Source organism: Saccoglossus kowalevskii, chromosome 6 (genome assembly GCF_978046115.1).
Source record: "Saccoglossus kowalevskii chromosome 6, keSacKowa6.1, whole genome shotgun sequence".
Classification (NCBI taxonomy): domain Eukaryota; kingdom Metazoa; phylum Hemichordata; class Enteropneusta; family Harrimaniidae; genus Saccoglossus; species Saccoglossus kowalevskii.
The window spans coordinates 18,798,114-18,820,584 of record NC_140646.1 but is presented as its reverse complement, the minus strand read 5'-3'; the positions used below and the strand labels follow the sequence as shown (position 1 = coordinate 18,820,584).

Sequence of the window (22,471 nt, the reverse complement as noted above, 5' to 3'; positions counted from 1 at the left end):
TAGAGGCAATGTACACATGTGACTGGATAGAGTTAGAGGCAATGTACACATGTGACTGTATACAGTTAGAGGCAATGAACACATGTGAGTGGATAGAGTTAGAGGCAATGTACACATGTGACTGGATAGAGTTAGAGGCAATGTACACCTGTGACTGGATAGAGTTAGAGGCAATGAACACATGTGACTGGATAGAGTTAGAGGCAATGTACACATGTGACTGGATAGAGTTAGAGGCAATGAACACATGTGACTGGATAGAGTTAGAGGCAATGTACACATGTGACTGGATAGAGTTAGAGGCAATGTACACATGTGACTGGATAGAGTTAGAGGCAATGTACACATGTGACTGGATAGAGTTAGAGGCAATGAACACATGTGACTGGATAGAGTTAGAGGCAATGTACACATGTGACTGGATAGAGTTAGAGGCAATGCACACATGTGACTGGATAGAGTTAGAGGCAATGTACACATGTGACTGGATAGAGTTAGAGTCCATATACACATGTGACTGGATAGAGTTAGAGGCAATGTACACATGTGACTGGATAGAGTTAGAGGCAATGTACACATGTGACTGGATAGAGTTAGAGGCAATGTACACCTGTGAACCTGTGACTGGATAGAGTTAGAGGCAATGTACACCTGTGAACCTGTGACTGGATAGAGTTAGAGGCAATGTACACCTGTGACTGGATAGAGTTAGAGGCAATGTACACCTGTGACTGGATATAGTTAGAGGCAATGTACACCTGTGACTGGATAGAGTTAGAGGCAATGTACACATGTGACTGGATAGAGTTAGAGGCAATGTACACATGTGACTGGATAAGAGTTAGAGACCATGTACACCTGTGACTGGAAATGCGCAATGCATTATGGGAGAGAACAATCCATTGAATTCAATTGAACAATATTATCACACTGGATACCTCCCTAAAATGACTGCAAAAAAATCATATAAACCCGTGTATATGTATAATAAAAGGCAGTCTGAGAAAGATATTACACACTACCTGAAAATCTCACTGTTTCAAAACCAGAGAAGAGAAATAGAAAACAATAAAGTCAGCTACCCTAAGATAAGGTCGTGCATATGCATTCGTCTCAAATATGATAAACACTCCTATTTTTTTTTTTATCTCCATATTCTTTGTGAACATTTTCTGTAACATAAATTGTTAGTCTCAGTTGTCCTAAGTGTCTTTGGTTTGTTAATGACAGCTCTGTATTTTCTATATAATACACATTGTGTTTCTGTTATTGATTTATTTAGGATTGAATACATTAGGTATTCAAAACAATTCAGTGTATATCCAACATGTTATTATTCATCAACCTGCCAAGTTTCATTGATATCTGCTGCAGAATTTCTGAAAAAATGTTGAAGAGGGAAACCGGAAACTGAGGTCAAAGAGGAAACTGTAGTACCTACTCTTTTCAGGCTGTGCCTGAACAGGGACTAATTAGTTTGTCAGTTTAGTTGCTTTTCCATGCTTGTTTTTATTTTGTTTTCTCTCATTTTGTTCATCTTTCTTCACATCTGTATTGCATTTATTGTGATATTTTATTTTTAATAATTTGCTTTCATAATACTCTTTTTAATAACATTTATCAAATTCCAATAGAATGTAGTATACAGATCATATACAGATTACTGGCTATAGAAAGTATCATTGTTATTTGCTAGTTAATGAAATTTACATGTTTGAGTACAACCACAAATTTGAAATTAGTGATCTATATATGCATTAAAAAAATGTAAAATGGAGTCTATGAATTTGCAGAATGCAGGATGTGATATCGTACACCTCAGGTTCATACTAAAAAAAATCAGTTGATAACAATTATTAAGGTGACATTACTATTATAACAATGCTTTAACGTTTTCACCACCAGTTTTTTCTTTTGATCACAAATTCAGAAAATTATAGTGTCCACTTTTCTGAAAATTGGAAAAAAATCCCATTTTTTGTGTGTAAAAACTAAAAATTGACTCAATATTTTGTCTCTTGGCAAAATTAGCGTTCATTTACAAAAAATATAAGAAAAAAGTGCAGACAAATTTGGGCGAGAAAGGTTAAGACTGCTGCAATTTGTTTTCACTAAATTCAGCTGTAGAAATGTATCAATGGAATACATAAGAGGTCAGAGGGGGTCAAGAAGATCATTTTACGTAAACACATGTTGACAGCAGCTATAGACAGTCAATTTAGTTTTTAATTGAATGACAAAATTATTAATTTATATCTTCAAACAGTAGGACATGTTTCTACTTAGTTCATGACGACTGAATATACTAACTGTAAACTCAATAATTCTATTACACAAATAGCCATAATAAAATTCAAGCAGATTAATTCTACTGTACGATAGACAATTATTCACAGGATTTTAATTTTTCTGTTTTCGCTGATAAGTAAAATCTGCTAAAACATGCCAACATGTGGAATAAGAACCAAGTAAATAAACTCAAAATTTATCAAAGTAGTGAAATTAAGTGTGAGTAAAAATAAACAGGTTTACAGTAGTTTATCGACAAAGGATCACAAGCAGGTCAACGGGGAATAATGGTCTGGAGGTTAATGTTGATCTATAAAGAATTCGGAAGGTGAAATGTAAAAAACATGCATGAGTAACTTGTGCATTCAAGCTAACAATAAACCATTGAAAATTCCTTTTACATAATTGTCACATGATAGTGCCTCACATGCTAATACAGCTTATTTTAAATTCAACCAGTAAGAGTTAAGAAATTTACATAAAGGTTATATGGAGGTGAATATGACATTGTAATAGTCAGTATTGAGGCCGCATTAATGTACGTTAAACGTTGCATTCTGGAGATGTTGAAAAGCAAAGACGGAGCCAAGCTTACAGTCAATATTAAAGGTAAGCTGTTTAGATGGTTATAGAACTATACACTGTAAAACATTGCACTGGCAGACACAGTGATCAGTACATCATGACGCTAAGAATAAATGGTTACTTAATTTACAAAGCATGCATTTTCTTTTTTTTTTGAAATTGCAACATTCAGTCGCAGTACCAGTAACGAATATCTTCTAAAAACAATCACATTTTACAATTAAATCTTTTATAAATCTGAATAAATCTGATAGTAGTAGTATAAAAACCTTTACATTTTAAATATTTCTATCATAAAATAAATATTTTGTGTACATTTTAACATAATATGATTACTTATAATATGATTGAGATTTGACTGTCTTGATTACACTAGTATAACAATGCAGTAGACGGCCCATAGCTCTGGTTGTTATGAAAACGGAGAGTATTCTAACATGCTTTTAATTGCATGCTTTCCATTTTGAATATGTGATGAGGTGGATATAATAAACACAAAATGTTGATGGAATATATGTTAGTATATACTAACGGTTTCCACCCTTATAAGGGGGCCAATCATCAGGGGGTGATGGGCTGGGAAAATTGTGACTACTGCATTTTTGTTTTTTGTGGTGTCTAATCTGTATATTTTTATTGAATTTTTTTTCTCTTTCAGTGTTTAGCTTGCAAATCTTTTTTTTTATAAACAAATCATCTGGCCACTTTCATAGATTCAAATTATAGAATCCTAAATAAAAGGTCGTCCTCTCCAAACTTATACATGGATCACGATAAATGTAAGATGGACAGAACACTCATTTCAAAAACAAAATCTATTCAGAATAAATATTTAGAATTAATTGAAGATAAAAACAAGGGGTGCCAGAGGCTTCACAATACTGGACTAGACTGATTAAGAGTTAAAGGATTGAATAATTCTGATAATTGTTTATAATCTTGAATAGAAACATGTATTTTCTGACAGGGTTTTCCTTCAGAGAAGAAAAATTATAATTTGCATATAGTATGTTATTTTCATCTAAAGTTAGAACTAATTGGTTTCTTTCTTATCAATCCAAAACCATCATGCATGTTTTATTTTTTGTTCAGATGCATTATATACTCTACATATTCTTTTTGGCAAATTTTTCGTCGTCGCTGAATGTTTGTCCCCCAGGCGCCTTATCCTATCTAATCGCTGGACTGAATTTATCTTTTAACAATACTTTACAGATGTTTGCGGGCAAACTGGTTGTTTTTGGCCTCAAAGCTTTTTTGCTCATAAACTCAAAGTATAAACACAATTATAAACACAAAAATTTTACAAATTCTTTATTGGAACTGTATAAGCATCTTCAGCTTCCATAAAATTGATATTGACGTGATTCCAAATTCGTCGATTTGCTGCACACTTCTATCACTTTATAGTTTAATAGCCTTACAGGTTAGCAATGTTTAGTATGCATTTCAAATTGAAATGCCGATATCAATATCTGAGGCAGTGTGTGAAATCAGATTGATGTCATGCATGCAGATTGTTCAAAGCTAGCCATGTACAAGTAGCTATAGTTTTGTGGATGATTTGACATCGACAACTGATTTACAGCTTTTTTTTTGAGGGGGCTCTTTTGCTTTATTGGCTGTATATTTTTTTTTTTTTTTTTTTTTTTAAATATTTTTTGTGCCAGGCGACAGTTCCGGACATTGGATATCACTGTTGTCTCTCCTGACTTTTTTTTGTATGTGCAAATTGCAAGTGCTAGTGACGACACATAGTGCATTTTGCCACAGAAGTCATATTCATGTTTGGGACTACATGACAGGGCTGTGTGGCCATCTCTCTGTCAAATATGGCAATTTGTAATGCGCTATCCTGGCGTCAACCAGGCCCGATCGAACACAAGCACCTGCGGACCTTAACCAAGGTTCCCCCAAAGTCGCATTCGTTAGTGAATGAATCTCAGCTAGTGGAATTAGCCTTCCCATTGAGTCTGTGGCACACTCACCCAGGGTGGGGGGCGACCCTTTGATGTTCAACCTAAGGTAGGATTTGAACGTGGGTCTACTGATCATGAGTCTGATGCGACAACCACTGTGCTACCAGTCACCGGTATTGGCTGTATTTTGTATATGCCAGTCAGATTCCTATAAGTAAGTAAACACATCCAGGATATAGCTGACATGTGACTTCTGAGAATCAAAGGAACCGGAAATCCTGGACGTGGAGTCAACATATGGCTTTGATTTTCTTTTATGTTGATTTGAAAACAAGCTTAACATTAACATTTTCTGTCTCAGAACAATCATGCAAAATTACACGGATCCTGAAAGCTGCACATTACAAAGTGTCTCGTTCATAACTACAGTGTAAAATAATTCATAATAATAATGTAATATTAATTACCATTGGGAATTGAGTTAATTTTCACCCCAATACAATTTGCAATACAACATGGTGACTATATCTCAAGTCAAAAAACCAGCTGTAATATAGAGGCTATTCTGCTGAAATTAAAAACCCTCAGATACTTTTTTTTTATATGACTAGGGGAGCTGTTAATGATTTTTTTTATATGACTAGGGGGCTGTTAATGATTTTTTTTATATGACTAGGGGAGCTGTTAATGACTGGTGACTGCAGAGGTTGTCACTCAGAGGCTGTTTATAAGTTTGAGACAGCTGCTTTATGACTTTGTACCTTTGTTTGTTTTCCCTTTCTCTACTCCATATGTTCCAGTAAGCAGCAGGTGTTTTAAAGTTTTTGCGAATTTTGTTTTTGCAACTCATGTTCTTACGTACAATGTGTATGTAAAGTTTGATCCGTTCATGAGAGGCATAAATAGAATTTGAGCATGAAAAAAAAAGACCCAATATGTCTAATGAAGATACCAAGTTTAAAATAAAATCATTTATTCACAACTGAGATTAGGTTCCGAAATGAAGTAAACGCTTGATTTTGATGTTAATTATTAACACTGGATGCAAATGTATTTCAGAAAGTGTAACATTTGTATGAATTAACCAATCATGACAGGCAAGAGTTATGGCGCTGGAAAACAATTGGAAACTAACAATTACGCAGTAGTATGCAAATTATAAAACATTATGCAAATTTGAGAAAGAACAACAAAACTAAGATTATCTGCATAGTATTGTTATACATGTATGTACATGTACTTCTGGTGTATTGCGCAAGGTTATTATGAAAATATCGTATGGATCTCCAATTAGCGAATGCCCATCTAGTCCCATACTGCCTGATTGAATTCTTTGCAGTATTCTCTTGATAACCTTCTTATTATACACGTTTTACCTGCTTGTTAAAATAATTTAATGAGAGATGACATCCCAAAAATGTTTTTTGCTCTATGAACATTTGCATTCAGTGATGGAACTCTATTTCTGCCACAAATGTTTTTTGCTCTACGAACATTTGCATTCAGTGATGGAACTTTATTTCTGCCACAAATGTTTTTTGTTGGTTTTTTGTTTTTTAATTGAGTGTCACTGTTGTCTCTCCTGACTTTTTTTTTTTCGTTTGTACAAATTACAAGTGCTGACACATAGTGCATTTTGCCACAGAAGTCATATTCGTGTTTGTGACTATGTGACAGGGCTGTGTGGTCATCTCTCTGTCAAATGGCAATTTTAATGCGCTACCCTGAAGTCAACCAGGCTCGGTTGAACACAAGCACCTGCGGACCTTAACCATTGTTCCCCAAAAATCGCATTCGCTAGAAAATGAATCTTGGCCAGCAGAATTGGCCTTCCCATTGAGTCTGTGTCACACTCACCCAGGGTAGGGGTTGACCCTTTGATGTTCAGCCTAAGGTAGGATTTGAACTTGGGTCGACCGATCATGAGTCTGTATGTTTTTGTGTTTGATGGGGCCATAAACGTGATGAACATTTCCCAAATAAGGAAGACAATCAAACACATCCTAACACTCTTTAACACATTTGTGTGGCTTTATTACAGAGAGATGAATTCTGATACAATGTGCAGTAATTTGCAGTACTGCAAGGGGTATGTGCATCCTACCTTATTAGGAAAATATGGAACATTTCCAACATGGCAAATGTTCTTCAAAAAAAAGCGAGAAATTACAAATAATTTTCACTGTTAAATAACTCAGTTTTGGGTATCCTACACCAAGTGACTAGATTAGGAATCAAAGATGTATAATACTACACCTATGCATGCTTTTTTTGGATACACAAATCTGTATTTCTACCTTGACTTGGATTAATATTATGAAACTGTTTCACTCACAAGACGTGTAATTCTCTCTTTCCACAGCTAATTATGATGCAAGATGGCTGGCTCAAAGCCTCAAATTAGTGCCCCAAAGTACATTCGAGTTGGAGAAACTGTTGAAGTGTCAGTACGAGGCAGTGGAAATTCATCAACTTTTCCACCATTTATATCAACACTGGAAAAACCAGATGGAACTACAGATGTCTTGGAACAAACAAGCAACACAGAGGACAATACAATCATTCTGAAAAGCCAGCTGGAGGGTGAACACAAAATTTCAGTTTCTGTGAATGGCGAGCACATAGAAGGGTCACCCTGTGATGTGATTGTGTATCCGGCATGGACGATGACCAAAACATTTAGTGAGTTTGGAAAAGGTATTGGCGAGCTGTGGGATCCATGGGGAGTCACCGTAAACAAAGACGGTAACTACATGGTTGCCGATAGTAACAACAATAGAATTGAAATTTTCACCCCTAATGGTGATCATGTGATGGACATAAAATTCCAAGAACTTGATAAAAAATTTTACCCGCGCCAGGTTGCGATATCATCAGACAATTGCTATTTTATCCCAGACGGATCAAGATGGGTGGACGTGGGAAACAATCATGTCGTTATATGCGATAAAAATGGGAAATTTTTGGGACGTTTCGGACAAAACCAGCTGTTAAACCCAGTTGGGATAGCCATTGATGATGCTCAAGGAATTGTTTATGTTGTTGATCATTGCGGATACTGCGTAAGACTTTACAACATACACAATGGTGACTATATTAAGTCGTTTGGTAGTAGAGGTAATAATCCAGGCCAATTCAATGATCCTCGGTACATCACCATCAATAATGAAAGACAGGTGCTTGTAACCGACTGCAACAATCACCGTGTGCAGGTATTTCGTACAACTGGCGAGTTTCTTTTCATGTTTGGTTGCCTTGGTGATGAAAATGAACAGTTAAATTTGCCTGAGGGTATAGTGACAGATGAGGACGATAACATCTATGTGTGTGACTGCAGCAATAACAGAGTCATGAAATACGACAAACGAGGAAAATTTATATGCTGTATTGCAAGCATAAAAGATGAGTTAGTTCAACCAACGGGAATCGCGATTACAAAAGACGTTCCACTGAAAATTGTCGTCGTAGATTATGGAAATGACTGCATCAGGATATTTGGCTAAAGTGGTCGTAAAGATATAACTAAATGTGGGAAACGGGAATTATATCAATAAATGAGAACATAGATTTTGTTAGACAATGTTATTCAATGAATTTAAATTTATGCAAATTATGGCATGACTCAGAATTATAACACAAATAAACATTTATGGAAATACTGATGCAAATCAGTGAGAACTAAATTAATAAGTGTTCATCTCAGGCTGTTTTTACTATTAAATAATAGTGTCTTTACTTATTTTTCAAGCATTGTGTTTCACATGTTATTTTATGATGACATGTACCCCCGCTCATAATTTTGGCTTACCAAACATGGACCTTTTTAATACATGTGGATTCAGTGATTCCATTAAATTATAAAATATATGTATGTAGGCTTACCCATTTTGGGTCAAAAAAGCGTTTCATAAATAAATTGTTCAGCCATGTTCTTGTCTTGTTTAGAAATATGGTATTGTCATGGCAATGATCATCATTGTGTCAGATGTTCTATTTATGTTGATTTGTGAAAAAGCATGGATTTTCAGAGTTGCATTATTAACATACAAACACACGTACATCAATGGTTTTTGCCTTGTCTAATTTAACAGCTTCGATCCTTAACTTCACTTCTGTTTCCTCCAATTGTCAACTTTGACCCTAACCCTCTAACCATTGTCAAATTTGACTTAAAATCATTTCCCATTATCAATGTTGACCTTTAACCCTTCCAGTCCAATTGTCAACTTTGACTCTCAACAATCTCACTATCAGCTTTGATGCTTACTCCACTCACTTTAGTTGTAAACTTTGACGTTTAAACATCACTATTCTGCTCAACTTTAACCCTCTCATTGTCAAAATTGACTCTTAACCCATTCACTTCATTTGTTAACTTTGATCATCCTATTGTTACATTTGAACTTCACTCCCTAATAGTCAACTTTGACCTTTGACTTTCCCACTCCTGTCGAATTTGGCCCTTAACCCTCACTCCTATTATCTTAATTTTGTATATAACCAATAAACATAAAAAGTAGCCCCCATGTTATATATAAACTGAACTGATATTTTGGGACACAAAACGCATAATGACGTCGAGTTTATACAATATATAATTGTAATATTTTCAAATTGCTGTTGCCATAGTAATTTGGGTTTTTGAGGTTAATGCATCACAAAAGTACAACATGAATTCTTTCAATATCCTTTGGGTTCCAAGATTGAATGTTACTTTATCTTCATATCAACCAAAAATCTATTAAAAATGAATACATACCAGATAATAGCTCCAAATATTCCTAACTCACTGACCATATCAATGAGTTCTGTAGTTGTCCAGCAACGTATTTGATAATTAGATACGATAGCTGGTTGTATACGATCCATTAGGATATACTCTGCTCTACGTTCATCTTCACCAATGTCTTTCAGGGTAGAAGTAATATCTTTCCCAAATATGTTGTTGCCTGAAACAAAGTCAATCAAATAATTGAAGGATGAACCACTGAGTTAAGAGGATTAAAAATGCACTTGGGAAAGTTTACTTTTGGTGTTATAATGTGTTAAAATCCTCTTCTTTGTCTTACCAATAAACATTCAGATAAAACATTCAGATAAAACATGGTAAAACCAGATCAAAGTAATTGGATGAGTCTTGCAGTCATTAAAAGGGGTGTGTACATTGCAAGAAAATGTTTTATTTCATACCATTTAACAAATTTAACAGTGACAGACAAGCATCTGCAGTTCACCCCACATGACAGGTGACCTTTCAAACACTGGAAATAAATCATATTGACAGAATTTTGTTGACAATCGGGAAGTTACAGTACTTTCTTAGTGGTTTTTGAAATTTTTGCTTTAATTTTTTATCGTATGATATTTCAACTTTACTTGATATTCGACAAACAATTTTAATATAAGATCCGAATTTTTATTATTCCTGTTTTTTACCGTAGTCGACGTTAGTGATACCACAAGATAGCGGTAATGAGCTCCACTACATGCGATGCTACGTTTGTTAAGGGAAAATGTCACATGCCCACGTGATGACCCGTATGTGCTGAACCACTTTGAGAACTGTCGAACGCACTTTGTAAACAGACTTGGGGATCACCCGGCAACGCAATTACGATCTTAAGCGTAAATAAAAGTAAACAGCAATGTTTATTGGTAACAGCAAATATAGCACAATGTCAACAAATCGTGCTCATTTTCATCAGGATATTTATCTATGTGCATGTTTTTGCAAAGAATTACCAATTAATTATGCAAATTAGCTGCTTAAAATGCACAAATTGATTCATCATGAAATTACACAAACAGTACATGTGCCCTAAACTTCAATTCACTTGAGCAAACTATAATGTTATAAACAAGCTGAAAACAGTTAATTACTAAGCTGATTAGTTTATTGACAAAAAAAATATACATATACTTGGTTTCAATCCACTTGTCAAAAGTTACAATACAAACAAAACGTTATAAAAACAGTTAATTAATATGTAAATTAGCTGATTAAAGTGAACAGATAATGAGAAATTACCATCAGACAATCAATTATTCAAGCATCAACCCATTGGAGCAAATTGAAAAAATTAAAACCATTTATTATTATGTAAGTCATGCATGGATCTACACAGACAACTATCATGTGCCAAATTTCATATATGTATTGAATTTTATTACGAATGGATGGAACCCAAAACACTAGTCCCTGCTTCAGACTTAATACTTAGCCCCAATAAACTAAAAACAGAAATTATTCACCTCAAGAGATGTAAGACATGACCAGTGAATTTGCATAATGATGATAGTTTCTTGTATTCTTACCTCCTCCTTCTCTCTGTGGCTTTAAAACATATTTGTCTGGATCTGTTAAAGCCATCTTGACAGTTGCATCGCCTTCACTGCCCTGCAAATATCAAAAAAACTATGCTACTGATATCTCTGTTCCCAGCTTTGATTTTGTTTTTTACATTTACTAACGAAAATTAGAATTGTAAATGCTCGTAAATTGTTTAATTGATTTAATTGCGCAATGTCAGGGTTTGAGAGCTTCCCTTTCAAAACTGACCACAAGGCAAAAAAAACAAAACAATAAATGTACTTCAATGTCAGTGCGGCCGATAAAGTAGAAGATATGAAATACGTAACAATTCATTGTATTGGATTGGATTGTAACATTTTTTTTATACTGGTTAGTCACATTAGCCAAAGCTGATTTCCAAAGGGGAACCAGACTCAAAGTGATACAAAAATACAAATTTATATAAAGTACTAGTACAAGGCAAACATAAAAACAGATTTCAAAAATTACAAATTGTTATTATACAATGCATAATAATTCTCATGGCAGTATATTAATATACTGAATTATTCCAGCCAAAAGCTTAGAATCATAGATCAGAGAAAGAGAAGTTAAGGATGTCTCACCATATCAAGGGTATAAAGTCCTGCAAACGTTTCTCGAATTCTCTTCACAGCAGCTTCTCCATCTGAGAAATATTTCTGGAATCTTTCTACAGCGCCAACTCTGGATAATTCTTGTTGTACTTTTTTAGTACCTGCTAAGTGATAACTGATTGATGGACATTTTATTGCCCGAGATTTTTCAACCATGAGACGTGCTTCCCATTCCTAGAATGACAAAAAACAGTGTGTACTATATTGTTAAAAGATTGACTGAAATGATTTCATTTTACCAAATATTTTGTTCATCATGGAAATTATGGATTTATTGGAGCGTGTTTTCAGTACAAAAAATGGCCACCAGTTGGTCATCTTAAATTCATATGAATTATGTATTCTAGGATGGATAATTATAGTGTTCAAATCTTTGTTTTTTTATGCCAATGTAATTTGTGTTTTAGTAAGAAAGAAATAGATATAAACACATTACGTAAAGTGCCTTAAAAAATGACGGAGTTGAAACCCTCCTTGAAGGGGATATCAGCACTGGCATAACTACTACATAGTTATGCCAACATAAAACGGCTAACATATGACAGAGACAACATTGATGACTATTTGCAAAAGTTACTGGCAATGCCTGTCGAATTTTTAAAGGCAGTTATAATGAACTTTACATATTATTAAACTCAAAATGTGCATATACGGTGCGCCAACATAGAGCTGACAGAGGAATAGCTCAATGTTTCAATAAAGGTACAGAAATGTATCATCAACAGAAAAATTGCCCATCCATGAGTCAGTGTCACTGTATTTATGTCTCTTGTAATAATTGCCGGTGTGAACGCAAGATTACAGGAATCTCATCAATTAAACTACCAGACACAACTATTCTAGTGAGAACATGTTACTGGTTTTAATGTATATATATGTGCATTTTTTGAAAATAATCCGTTCAGGCATATCGGAGATATAGGTGCGTAGTTTCCATGGCAACATTTACAAGGGAAGCTGATCAGACCAATGCAGTTTTCATGTAGTACACTGGAAAGAAAATTGTACTCACCTTCTCAGAGACATACTGGTTTGGCATGTAACCATACCTGAAGTAAACTATTGCAATTTCATATCCATCTCTGTAATATAATAATAACATACTTATTTCTGGAAATTGACATCATTAAAATATTATTATGAAACTATTTTTCCAAAATAATCAAGGTATATCATGTATTATTATACATCTGTCACCATAACGCCATAAGTTACAGCGTGTCGTAATTTTGTGGTATTGCACTAGGTATTTTCATGCTACCATATTAGGAAATGTGAGTTCCAAATATGGAATGATTAGGTGCATAAGTGTCCTCTAATAATAAAAATAAACATGGCTAAGGGTTTGACCGGACTCCACACAAAGAAGTTCGCTAAATCTGTTCTAAACTTCTTGGATTTCGGCATTCCAATGATATATCATTGGAAGGAAAAAATGTATAATAATAAGGTTATTACTTGTATACCGCATCGGTTGATTACTCCCACTGTACTGTCTTAGTGCATACTTTGCAGTATCCTCGTAATGAACTCATATGAATGAGATAATATGAAGTTATCTTACAATGTTCATAAAGTCAATACAGTGATCATAACACCTGATTCAATAGCAAACTGAGTATTTTTTTAGATACTAGTACAAGATACATCATTTTCTGCTAGTGTAATAGTTATATTCCAGTAAAGCATAACTGCCAAAAAAACATTTTTCGAAAGTATTTGCACAATAATCCACTTTCAATGACGCAATTCCTCCAAATGTTACATTGTTGTAGCACCCAATGAAAACAGATCATAGTGGAACACAACATTCTGGCATTTTTAATGCAAGATGCATAATAATGAGGTAGGTCAGAGGTCTTGAAAACAACTCACATAACTAACTTGTCACCCTCAGTTTTAGCTCTGTTTATGACATCAGAGAATTTTCTTCTCATTGTGTGGATAGTTGGATTAATTTTGTGGATTTCATATTCCAGCCATCTTTGATCAAAGATGTTTTGTGACACATCTTCAATAAGAAATAAAATTGCAGCTCTAAAAAAAAAAATTTGGGATGATTTTAATCATGTGTTAATGAATATTGGCGTAATAAAAAATAGTTTGGGAGATGCGAGTATTATTTATTATATCGCTATTAAACTAGGAAAAATGAACTTTTTGCTCTGCATTCCATTCACATTGATATCAATCACATTTTAATACAGAGTTGAATTGTTAAATATCATGTACATATTGGTAGCTATTATTTGTTGATAGAATGCAAGCTATAATATATATTGTACCCCCTCGAAATTCAACATAACGATGTCGTATATTTCAACTTACCTATCACATTTATAAAGTTTCCAAGCCTCAACCAAACCTTGTGCCAAACCAGACAATGCACGATTCTCTGACAAACTGGCAGCTTTTTTTGATTCACAAAGATTTCTTAAGTTGTACCTAAATATAAATTTGTAATCCATTAAGTCAATGAGAAATTATTCTCCACAGAAATAGTGTCATTTTAAATATACTACCTACACACTATTTAATTATTAAATTTCAAATCTGAATTACAATATCCAATTCCTCATCAATATTATCTGTGTCTTTGACCATTTTAAATCATACGAGTCCCTGAGATGAGATTAAAGTTATACCAAGGAATTGTAAGCTGAGTCTATACAAGGCTCTGACATGTGATGAAAATCTCATGCAACTTGAATAAGCGACATGAACTACGACAAGATGAAAAAATTGCAAGAGAAACCAACATTTCGAGAAATCCTGATGAAACTAGTGTGTCTGTGAAAGAACTGGTTCAGGTTTATTTCATATCATTTTCGGTGGTTTGAATTCCTTCCTTGTTGTAAAGTATGTAATACACACATTTGCATTTTTACATGCAGTGGATAATCTTGCTTAATTCTGTTCTACGTTCTCAAACATTTCCAAGCACCCACTGTGTTCGGTAATGCGTACAATGGACGTGAATTAAAATAGAAGAGTTTTTTAAATGTTTTCAAATCAAATCGATTCCTGTGAGATTTTCATTGGATCTTATCATAAATGGTTCTGAATGTTGCATAATGCAAGAGAATATAATTTTGATATACAGTATTAAAGTAAAAACAATAAAAGCAATGTATACATATTTATTGGAACTAATTTACAGAAAAACTCAGTTTTCACCTCACAAAATTGTACAATTTTAAAAGTGTGAAGGCATATACATGTATGTATCTATTGACACCATTGTTTAATGTTGTATTGTTTCCAGACTAGAAGTCATCGAATAAATGATGCTGATGCAACAACAATTCTGATGATAATCAAGATAAACTCACAACGACCTCAAATAGTTGCCATAGAAATGTCCCAATGGGTCTCACCTGTGGAGATCTGATACTTGCGATCCTAGTCCAGCGAAGCTACTTGCAATGGTGTTAATTTCTATTTGTCTTAACTTCATTTCGTCAGCGGGTGTCTCCTTTCCCCTGGCTGCATCAAACATGTAGTCTGCCCTCAAGAGGGCTAACTGTATCGGCTGCAAATGGATGCAACAAAAACATTGGGGTACAATTTTTGCATAATTACTGGTAATGTGTAATTTATTTTGAATGCAGTTATAAAAGTTCATACTGAATTGAAAATAAATGCCATGTTCTTCACTACAGTACTTACATAAATATAGACCTAAGGCAGTCAAATATAGAACTACACATTCAGATATATACCCATGTATTCAGATATACACCCATGTATGCAGATAAATACCCATGTATTCAGATATAAACCTAGCAATTTAAATATAGACCTCATTCACGTTTTAAGAAATGAGAAGCCAAAAGTAATAAACAAAATCAATATTATTTAATCCTATTGTGTTTTATTCCATGCAAGATTATATTCTCATTCAGGTTATTTGCTGTTGTCAACAAAGATGTCACCTGATGTATGTGTTTCTGCCAATCTATTAATGTGCAATATTTTGCCCCATTTTTATGCATTTTTCATTAATTTCTTAATAATTTTCTTAATATGAGACTAAATGACTATAAATTTCGACTGTGGAAAGCTCTTAATCAACATTTTCTTTCAAAAAATATGCAAAAAAAGTTGTTTATTTTGTGACAAAAGTTGACTTTGGCGTTTGTGAATGTCTCCCTCTAGTGGTGAGCATAGTGTAACAAAGGTTCAGCAAGAGGTCATAAGAGGTGGTTCATATATAGCCAAGTAAATGTGATATTGTTTGTTTTACCTGAGCTGGCGTTCCATTGACATAAACTTCTTCATAGATTTCATACAACTTTCGGGTAAATTCATCAACTTGGATTGCACTACAGAAAATATACACTATGCTGGCATGATATATTCATCACAAGTCTGTATTTGATAAATATTAACATGAACACTACACATACAATCTGCTGAACAAAATAATTTGAAATCTTTAGCTTTCATTGACATAACCAAATATTATCTCCATGCATACCATACTAAAATATAAACACGAATTAAACCTACATATTTTTTTCCATATTTTTTTTAAATAAAATTTTTGCCCATAGCAAATATAAAATTATTTTCATTCGAATCAGAATTGTGCAGAAAATTATGAAAAAAAATACATAAAAATATATTGTACCAACATTTTGGCCGAGAAAAAATTTGGTTTTCAAAATGTCAGGTAAGCATATTTGTGTGTCCGTTTTTCAGTTATAAAATCAAGTAAATATATTTGTTGTTCAAGTCGTGTCATGTTGTCTTTAAATCAAAATAAGTTTATGTCTCTGAGTTCTACTAAATATGAGGAATAACAGGCCATAATTCGAACACCAAAGAACAAGAAAATCAAAATCCGTACAGGATTCCCAAGCTACGCAAACTAAAAGATGAGTTTTAGCTTAGAACAGTGCTGGCAAATTGGCATAGAGATTGTAAGGTGCCTTGATGACTGTGCATTTGTAAATACGAAACACAAATACAAAGCACGGAGAAATGCATCAACAAATCATGTATGAACTTCACCTTTTCAATGATGAAGTAATAAAATCGCTGTCATGAGTGACTCCATGGAGCAACAAATTAAAATCTTTCTGTACATCAACAGCTTGTTGAAATAAACGCTTTGGTACGGGAGACGGAAGTAACACATGGGGCGCATAGCATATAACTTCGGATGAGTTGGGATCCTGTCTTGTTCTCATAATAATACCATGTAAGAATGCATAGTCCTTATCTTTGGCAACCACATCATCTAGTAAATCCTGCTCTAGAGGTAACGATACACTTGTTTCCATGGTGATAAATTTATCCTATTTACAAAATTCAGAGTAGTTCATGTGTACCTATATAAAGAAGAAATTTTATTTAAATTTGAATCACTTATGTCAAGTTACTGTAAAATACTTTATTTTCACTTGGAATTAGTTTTCCCTAATTTCACTAATGGAATGATTCAGTGAAAATAAAATCCAGCGAATATACCTTTTTTCCTAGATTTTACATTCAACTCATCAAAAATCAGTGAAAATAAATGCCCAAATCGTCTTTTCAGCGAGAATTAATTCCAGCTAAAATAAATTATTTTACAGCACATAAATCAGCGAAAGTTTTGAAATGTTGTAGTATTTAAAAACTTACACTGCATGAAAATTCTAATTTCCGTCGTAACCGCTTGCCGGATTAGCAACGTGTTTTGCTGTAAATCCGTTATTTACATTTGGGTAAAAAAACGTTCGAATTTCCCTTGCGTAACCGTCGAAACTGAAACGACGTAAATTTAGAAGTTGTGCGTTTGATATGTCCAGTGTAAACAGCAGAAATTTCCAAATTTGCTGTCATTTTACGCTGAACCTAAAGAACTGATATACTACGTTGCCCGTCAGTTCAAGTGCTGAAAATTAATATCTCTAGTGATGTAGAAAATATCCGGCAGGCAGTAAAAATAACAGACTGCAAACAAAATAATTCTGCCTGTGAAAACAGCTTTCATAGGTGTCAATATTTGATTAACTAATAAAAAATTTTGAGATGAAATTACTTCCACCACAATCACTTGTTAATAAAACCCACTACTGTAAAGTGCTTAATTTTCATTCAGAATATTTATTTTTGCTATTTTCTCTGAAGGGATGATTCAGTGAAAATATACCTATATTTTACATTCAACTCATCAAATCAGTGTAAATAAACTTCATGGAAAACTGCCAATGTGTATTTTCATTTAAAATTAATTTCAACTAATAAGTACTTTACTGTACTGTGTTTGTGACCCACTTCATACAAATTTGATAAGACTTTTTAGAATGTAACGCTAATGATATGCAAATCTCTCAGCACTGGACAGTGGACATGATCCCCTTAGATCAGATTGTATTTTTGTTCTATATTTAGTTCTAGGGGACTTCTTTATTTCCTGCATTTACAATTACATATATGAAACATTTCAAACAGTATTTTTATTCCAGATGTTACAATGTTACTGGTAATTCTGATTTTAATGAGGATTTAGATATTTAAAAATTTAAATATTTAAAAATTAAAAATTAATGCAAGCATTTTGTACAGCGTGTGGTACTAGTTAGTGTTGTGCTAATTGTAACAAACAGAAAAATACAATAAATTTTCTGATGATGAAAATTCTATTTTTATTGTGGAAAATCTCATACATGATGACTGTAATTTGGGGGGAAAAAATATTTCCAAATATAATTTTTAGTTTTCTTTCATCAATCATATGAAAAGCACAATCATGATTTTTCCACAATCCAATGCATTTTTCTAATAAAATCATGACTTTTGACCTGGGAGCAACATGCACTAAATACCACCGGTGACTCCTTTGATACCTTCCAATCACCCAAAAAATTTACTTAGTTAAAGCTTGGTAACCACTCAGTTTGAAACTCAACAGTCAAAGTCACCATATCTTTGTTTATATGGGACCCATATTCCACACGCTTGTGTGGCACAAGCAGCACCACATTTTAACCCCTTTAATAATAAACTCCATGAAAGTGCTATCATCAACTCATTTAGGAGTTTCTCTCGCTGATAATTGAATTGTCTCTCCTGTACTCCTGAATTTCTATATCAGTGATCTTGAGTTTTTAATAATAACTTTGTGACTCTACAAGTACCATTTAAGGGTACTGTATGGTAAAGACAAAACATAAAATACATTGTACAGACAGAAAAAAAAATACATAATGTGAAACTATTAATAAAGAAAATATCAATAAAAAAAAACTTATTTAATTTTGTATATTGTATTTTTTAAATATTTGGCCAATGCAATACTACAATTGCATAAGTTATTTAGTCTTTCCACTTTCTGGTTTGTTTTGATATCACATTCTTCAAATATGAGTTTTCTTTCCTCCTTATAAATTTACAATCTAGAATGAAGTGAATTTCATTCTTGACTACTTTTTCAATGCATATTTTACAAAGTTTATTCTTTTCTTCTATGAGTGTTTTTTCTCCTATCTAATTAAGGTAGAAGCCTACTCATAATTTCAAATACCCAGAATTTATTAATTTTTTAATAAATTGTACTTCCGGACAATATAAGAATATTGACTTAAAAAAAGTTGGGAGTCCCAAGGTTAATTTTCAAGAAAATCATAGTTGTATTTTAGTGGATAGCAGCCATTTTGGCAGTATGCCATTTCAGACTGTTTTAAATAATTCAAATTTTATTATAAACACAACAAACCCATTCCCATCAATTTTATAAATATTTATGAATTTCAATGACATTTGAAAACGTTCCAATGTTATTTCATTTGCCAATAACAAATTTCTCATTCCAGTTTGAATTGTGAACTTAATAAATATTCATAAAAAAAAGAGAACAGGTTTGTTGTGATGAGAGTAACATTTATATCACCGAAATGATCACACAAATAAAATGTGCTGATTCACCGTTATGAGCAAGTCGTACACGCGACCAAGTCTGGACTGTGTGATGGACTAACACCACCATGTTGAGGTCCTTGTGTCATAAACACACACGAGAGACTTCCAACAAATACAGCCCCACCCCTACCTGTCGGTGCGTAGCTCTAATTTTGCCAAGGCCATATCTGTTTTTCGTCGTGAAAAAAGTGACGAAATATTTCAAATGTAGGAGAAAAAAGTTTCAATGACGAAAATGAACAAGCAGAACTATATCATCGATCGAGCTACCGAAACACAATTTCCCTCAGGCTCCACCATCATCTAGATGTAAGACCTGGCCACGGCCCGACCCTTCTGCTACTCTCGTTCGCTGGATCACATCAGTAAATACCCGGCGTTTATAATATTATAGTATACGAGAACCTGCCGTCACAGGAACGGTACGAGCCAACCTGTTACAATGACAGTACAAACCAAACACGGTGTTGACAGTCACCATTATATATTACCCACCTGAAATCGTAATAACTTACCTGTGTACTTATCTAGACTAAAGTCGGGACGAACAAAACACATACAGCCTGAGTAACTGTGCGTCTATTACCAGTGGCACTTTCGTGTGCGTGACCTTTCAGTTCACCACTAGATGGCGTTTCACAAATCGCCGGTAACCTAAATACATTAATTATTTACTGGGTTTTAATTTCGCTATTTTCGCTGATGAGTAAAATCCGCTAAATTAAATCAACGTGAACATCTAATATAACCAAACAATTATTGTTTTCTTGACAAACTCGTGAAATTAAAAAAAAATATTATGCTCAAAACATCAAACTAGTGAAAATAAATGGTTTTATTTATTTATTTATTTATTTATTTATTTATTTATTTATTTATTTATTTATTTATTTATTTATTTATTTATTTATTTATTTATTTATACTTGCAACATACAGGAAGTATTTATTTATTTAAGAACTATTTATTTAAGTTTCAGATCCTTGCGAAATTGGACTACTGTGCAAAATATCAGCGAAATATACAGATGTGTCTCGCGGTTAAAGCCTTGCAAAGTTGCCACTACTGAATACAATAAGAAAACAATCTATTTATCAAATTTCTGTAATCACAGTCCCTCTATCCCTAGGGATAGAGGGACTGTGCTGTAATATATGTTTATAATGTCCACCCTAAACATGCAAGTTGTTGATTATAAACAATAGTCTAACGGCGTGTGAACCGAATGTGCGAACGTGAAGTCGCTATCATAACACATATTTGGCACATACATGTATATGTCGGAATGCATGTCCATGTCAGTTTGCTTCAAAATCAGAAAAATGATGGCATCACCGGCACCCATTTCTCTTTTTCGGTCATACTATTATATATCTCTTTCACCTGTGTACCGTTTTCATTGATATTTAGTACATGTGTCATAAATGGATACATATTCATTTTGTGATTTGGTTAAAGACGGCCGCCTGGCTTGTCGGGATACATGTGCATGACGATTTGTTTTATGATAGGAACAAATGTTATCTACTGTCGGTATTCTGCTGTGTTGGCCGTACTGCTCTATCTCTCATGTACATTCTCACATTTTTGTCACATACATCATACACGCCTATGGTTATTTGTAGGAATGTCGGTTTTATTAAATGTTCATCATGATAAACAAAAAATCAAAATCATAAAAAATCAATAAACATAAACAATGTGGATCATTTTTTTGTTATATATATGGTCTTTATTTACAAATTCAAGGCCATCGGCCCATAAAAGTATTTACATGTACAAGAAGAATATTTAAAGAAAATCACATATCTCGTTCCTGAGTTTCAATGCATGAAAGATGTATGCAACCAGAGTGGTTGTAAAATGTCAACATTTTGAGAAGTAACAAGTTATATACATTTATCAAAAGACGGGGTATTATAAAATGTATTGGATAAGTATGAGGTTCGCAGTTCATTATTTATAGATCATTTATAATAACATGAGTGAGTTTGGTTGCTAATGAATTCGTGAATGGCAAGATCCCCCCCCCCTTAGATGCATACTATCTCGTAAAACAGATTATAACTATGGGTGTAAGTAATACGTGATACTAGATTAGTCTATTATTCACTTATAATTACTGACCATACACTACAAATTCATTTAAAAACAATTGACCTGGTCAAATAACCAGCGATTATATACCAGCTGTCTTCGTCTGTTGGTTCTGCTTATTTCGGTAACGGAGAAAACAGACGGATGCAGCTTGGGTACAGTGATTTGCATATTCAATATCCAACATGTCAATGTCATCGGACTCTGAGTATGAAAAGTTTTCAGGGTTACTTGCAATTTGCAGTTTTTACTGTACAGAATTTTTTAAATTGTTGAACTTTCAACTCTCGTAAATTTACGGAATTAACACTCCCAACACACACATACAGTATGTAACCTGAGTATAAGATTGAAGGTGAAATTCATTACGTTTTTTTACTGTACCGAGGCATTCCTGAGTATAGGGAAAATTTCTTTTTAAAATAACTTATTTTTCTCTAGAGTTAAACAGCCTGGAAGTAATCCGCATAAAACCGCTGTATTAAATCAAACCAATCCAAGTCACTAATTTCCCGTTTGATTTTATGAAGATATACGCCGTGACCGTGTATGCATTTGCCAAAACTGAAAACCACTGGCGAATCAATTACAAATAAGACAGACGGGTCGGCGAGTAATGCCGGCTCTTGTAGCTCTTGCCGGCTCAAGTCACTAATTTCCCGTTTGATTTTATGAAGATATACGCCGTGACCGTGTATATATATATATATATATATATATAT

General features: G+C 33.7%; 2 protein-coding genes across 3 annotated transcripts in view; one reads left to right on the top strand and one right to left on the bottom strand.

Annotated features, from left to right (window-relative positions):
* LOC100378794 (glutathione synthetase-like) overlaps positions 1–20,258 on the bottom strand; it is a 35,462-nt gene extending 15,204 nt beyond the window's left edge. The window contains exons 1-10 of the mRNA XM_085500144.1: positions 20,168–20,258; positions 16,758–17,077; positions 15,988–16,066; positions 15,119–15,273; positions 14,070–14,186; positions 13,617–13,778; positions 12,754–12,823; positions 11,712–11,915; positions 11,109–11,190; positions 9,553–9,742 (exon numbers count right to left, since the gene is read on the bottom strand). Coding sequence (XP_085356270.1) covers positions 9,553–9,742; positions 11,109–11,190; positions 11,712–11,915; positions 12,754–12,823; positions 13,617–13,778; positions 14,070–14,186; positions 15,119–15,273; positions 15,988–16,066; positions 16,758–17,029 — 1,331 coding nt within the window. The 5' untranslated portion in view covers positions 17,030–17,077; positions 20,168–20,258. The remainder of the gene's footprint in view (positions 1–9,552; positions 9,743–11,108; positions 11,191–11,711; positions 11,916–12,753; positions 12,824–13,616; positions 13,779–14,069; positions 14,187–15,118; positions 15,274–15,987; positions 16,067–16,757; positions 17,078–20,167) is intronic.
* Positions 2,792–8,766, top strand: LOC146741849 (uncharacterized). Of its 2 annotated transcripts, XM_085500145.1 has the most exons (3): positions 2,808–2,898; positions 6,835–6,882; positions 7,156–8,766. In XM_085500145.1, exon 3 carries the CDS (start codon positions 7,172–7,174, stop codon positions 8,294–8,296), a length of 1,125 nt encoding a protein of 374 aa, XP_085356271.1. In that variant the 5' UTR covers positions 2,808–2,898; positions 6,835–6,882; positions 7,156–7,171; the 3' UTR covers positions 8,297–8,766. The 2 variants fall into 2 exon arrangements, with proteins under 2 accessions (XP_085356272.1, XP_085356271.1); XM_085500146.1 differs by lacking the exon at positions 6,835–6,882 and having other exon boundaries at positions 2,792–2,898.
* Positions 20,259–22,471: the final 2,213 nt, after the last annotated feature.

Bases quoted from the DNA above. Each gene is read 5' to 3' on its own strand.
- LOC146741849 (XM_085500146.1), top strand. From the start codon at position 7,172: ATGGCTGGCTCAAAGCCTCAAATTAGTGCCCCAAAGTACATTCGAGTT.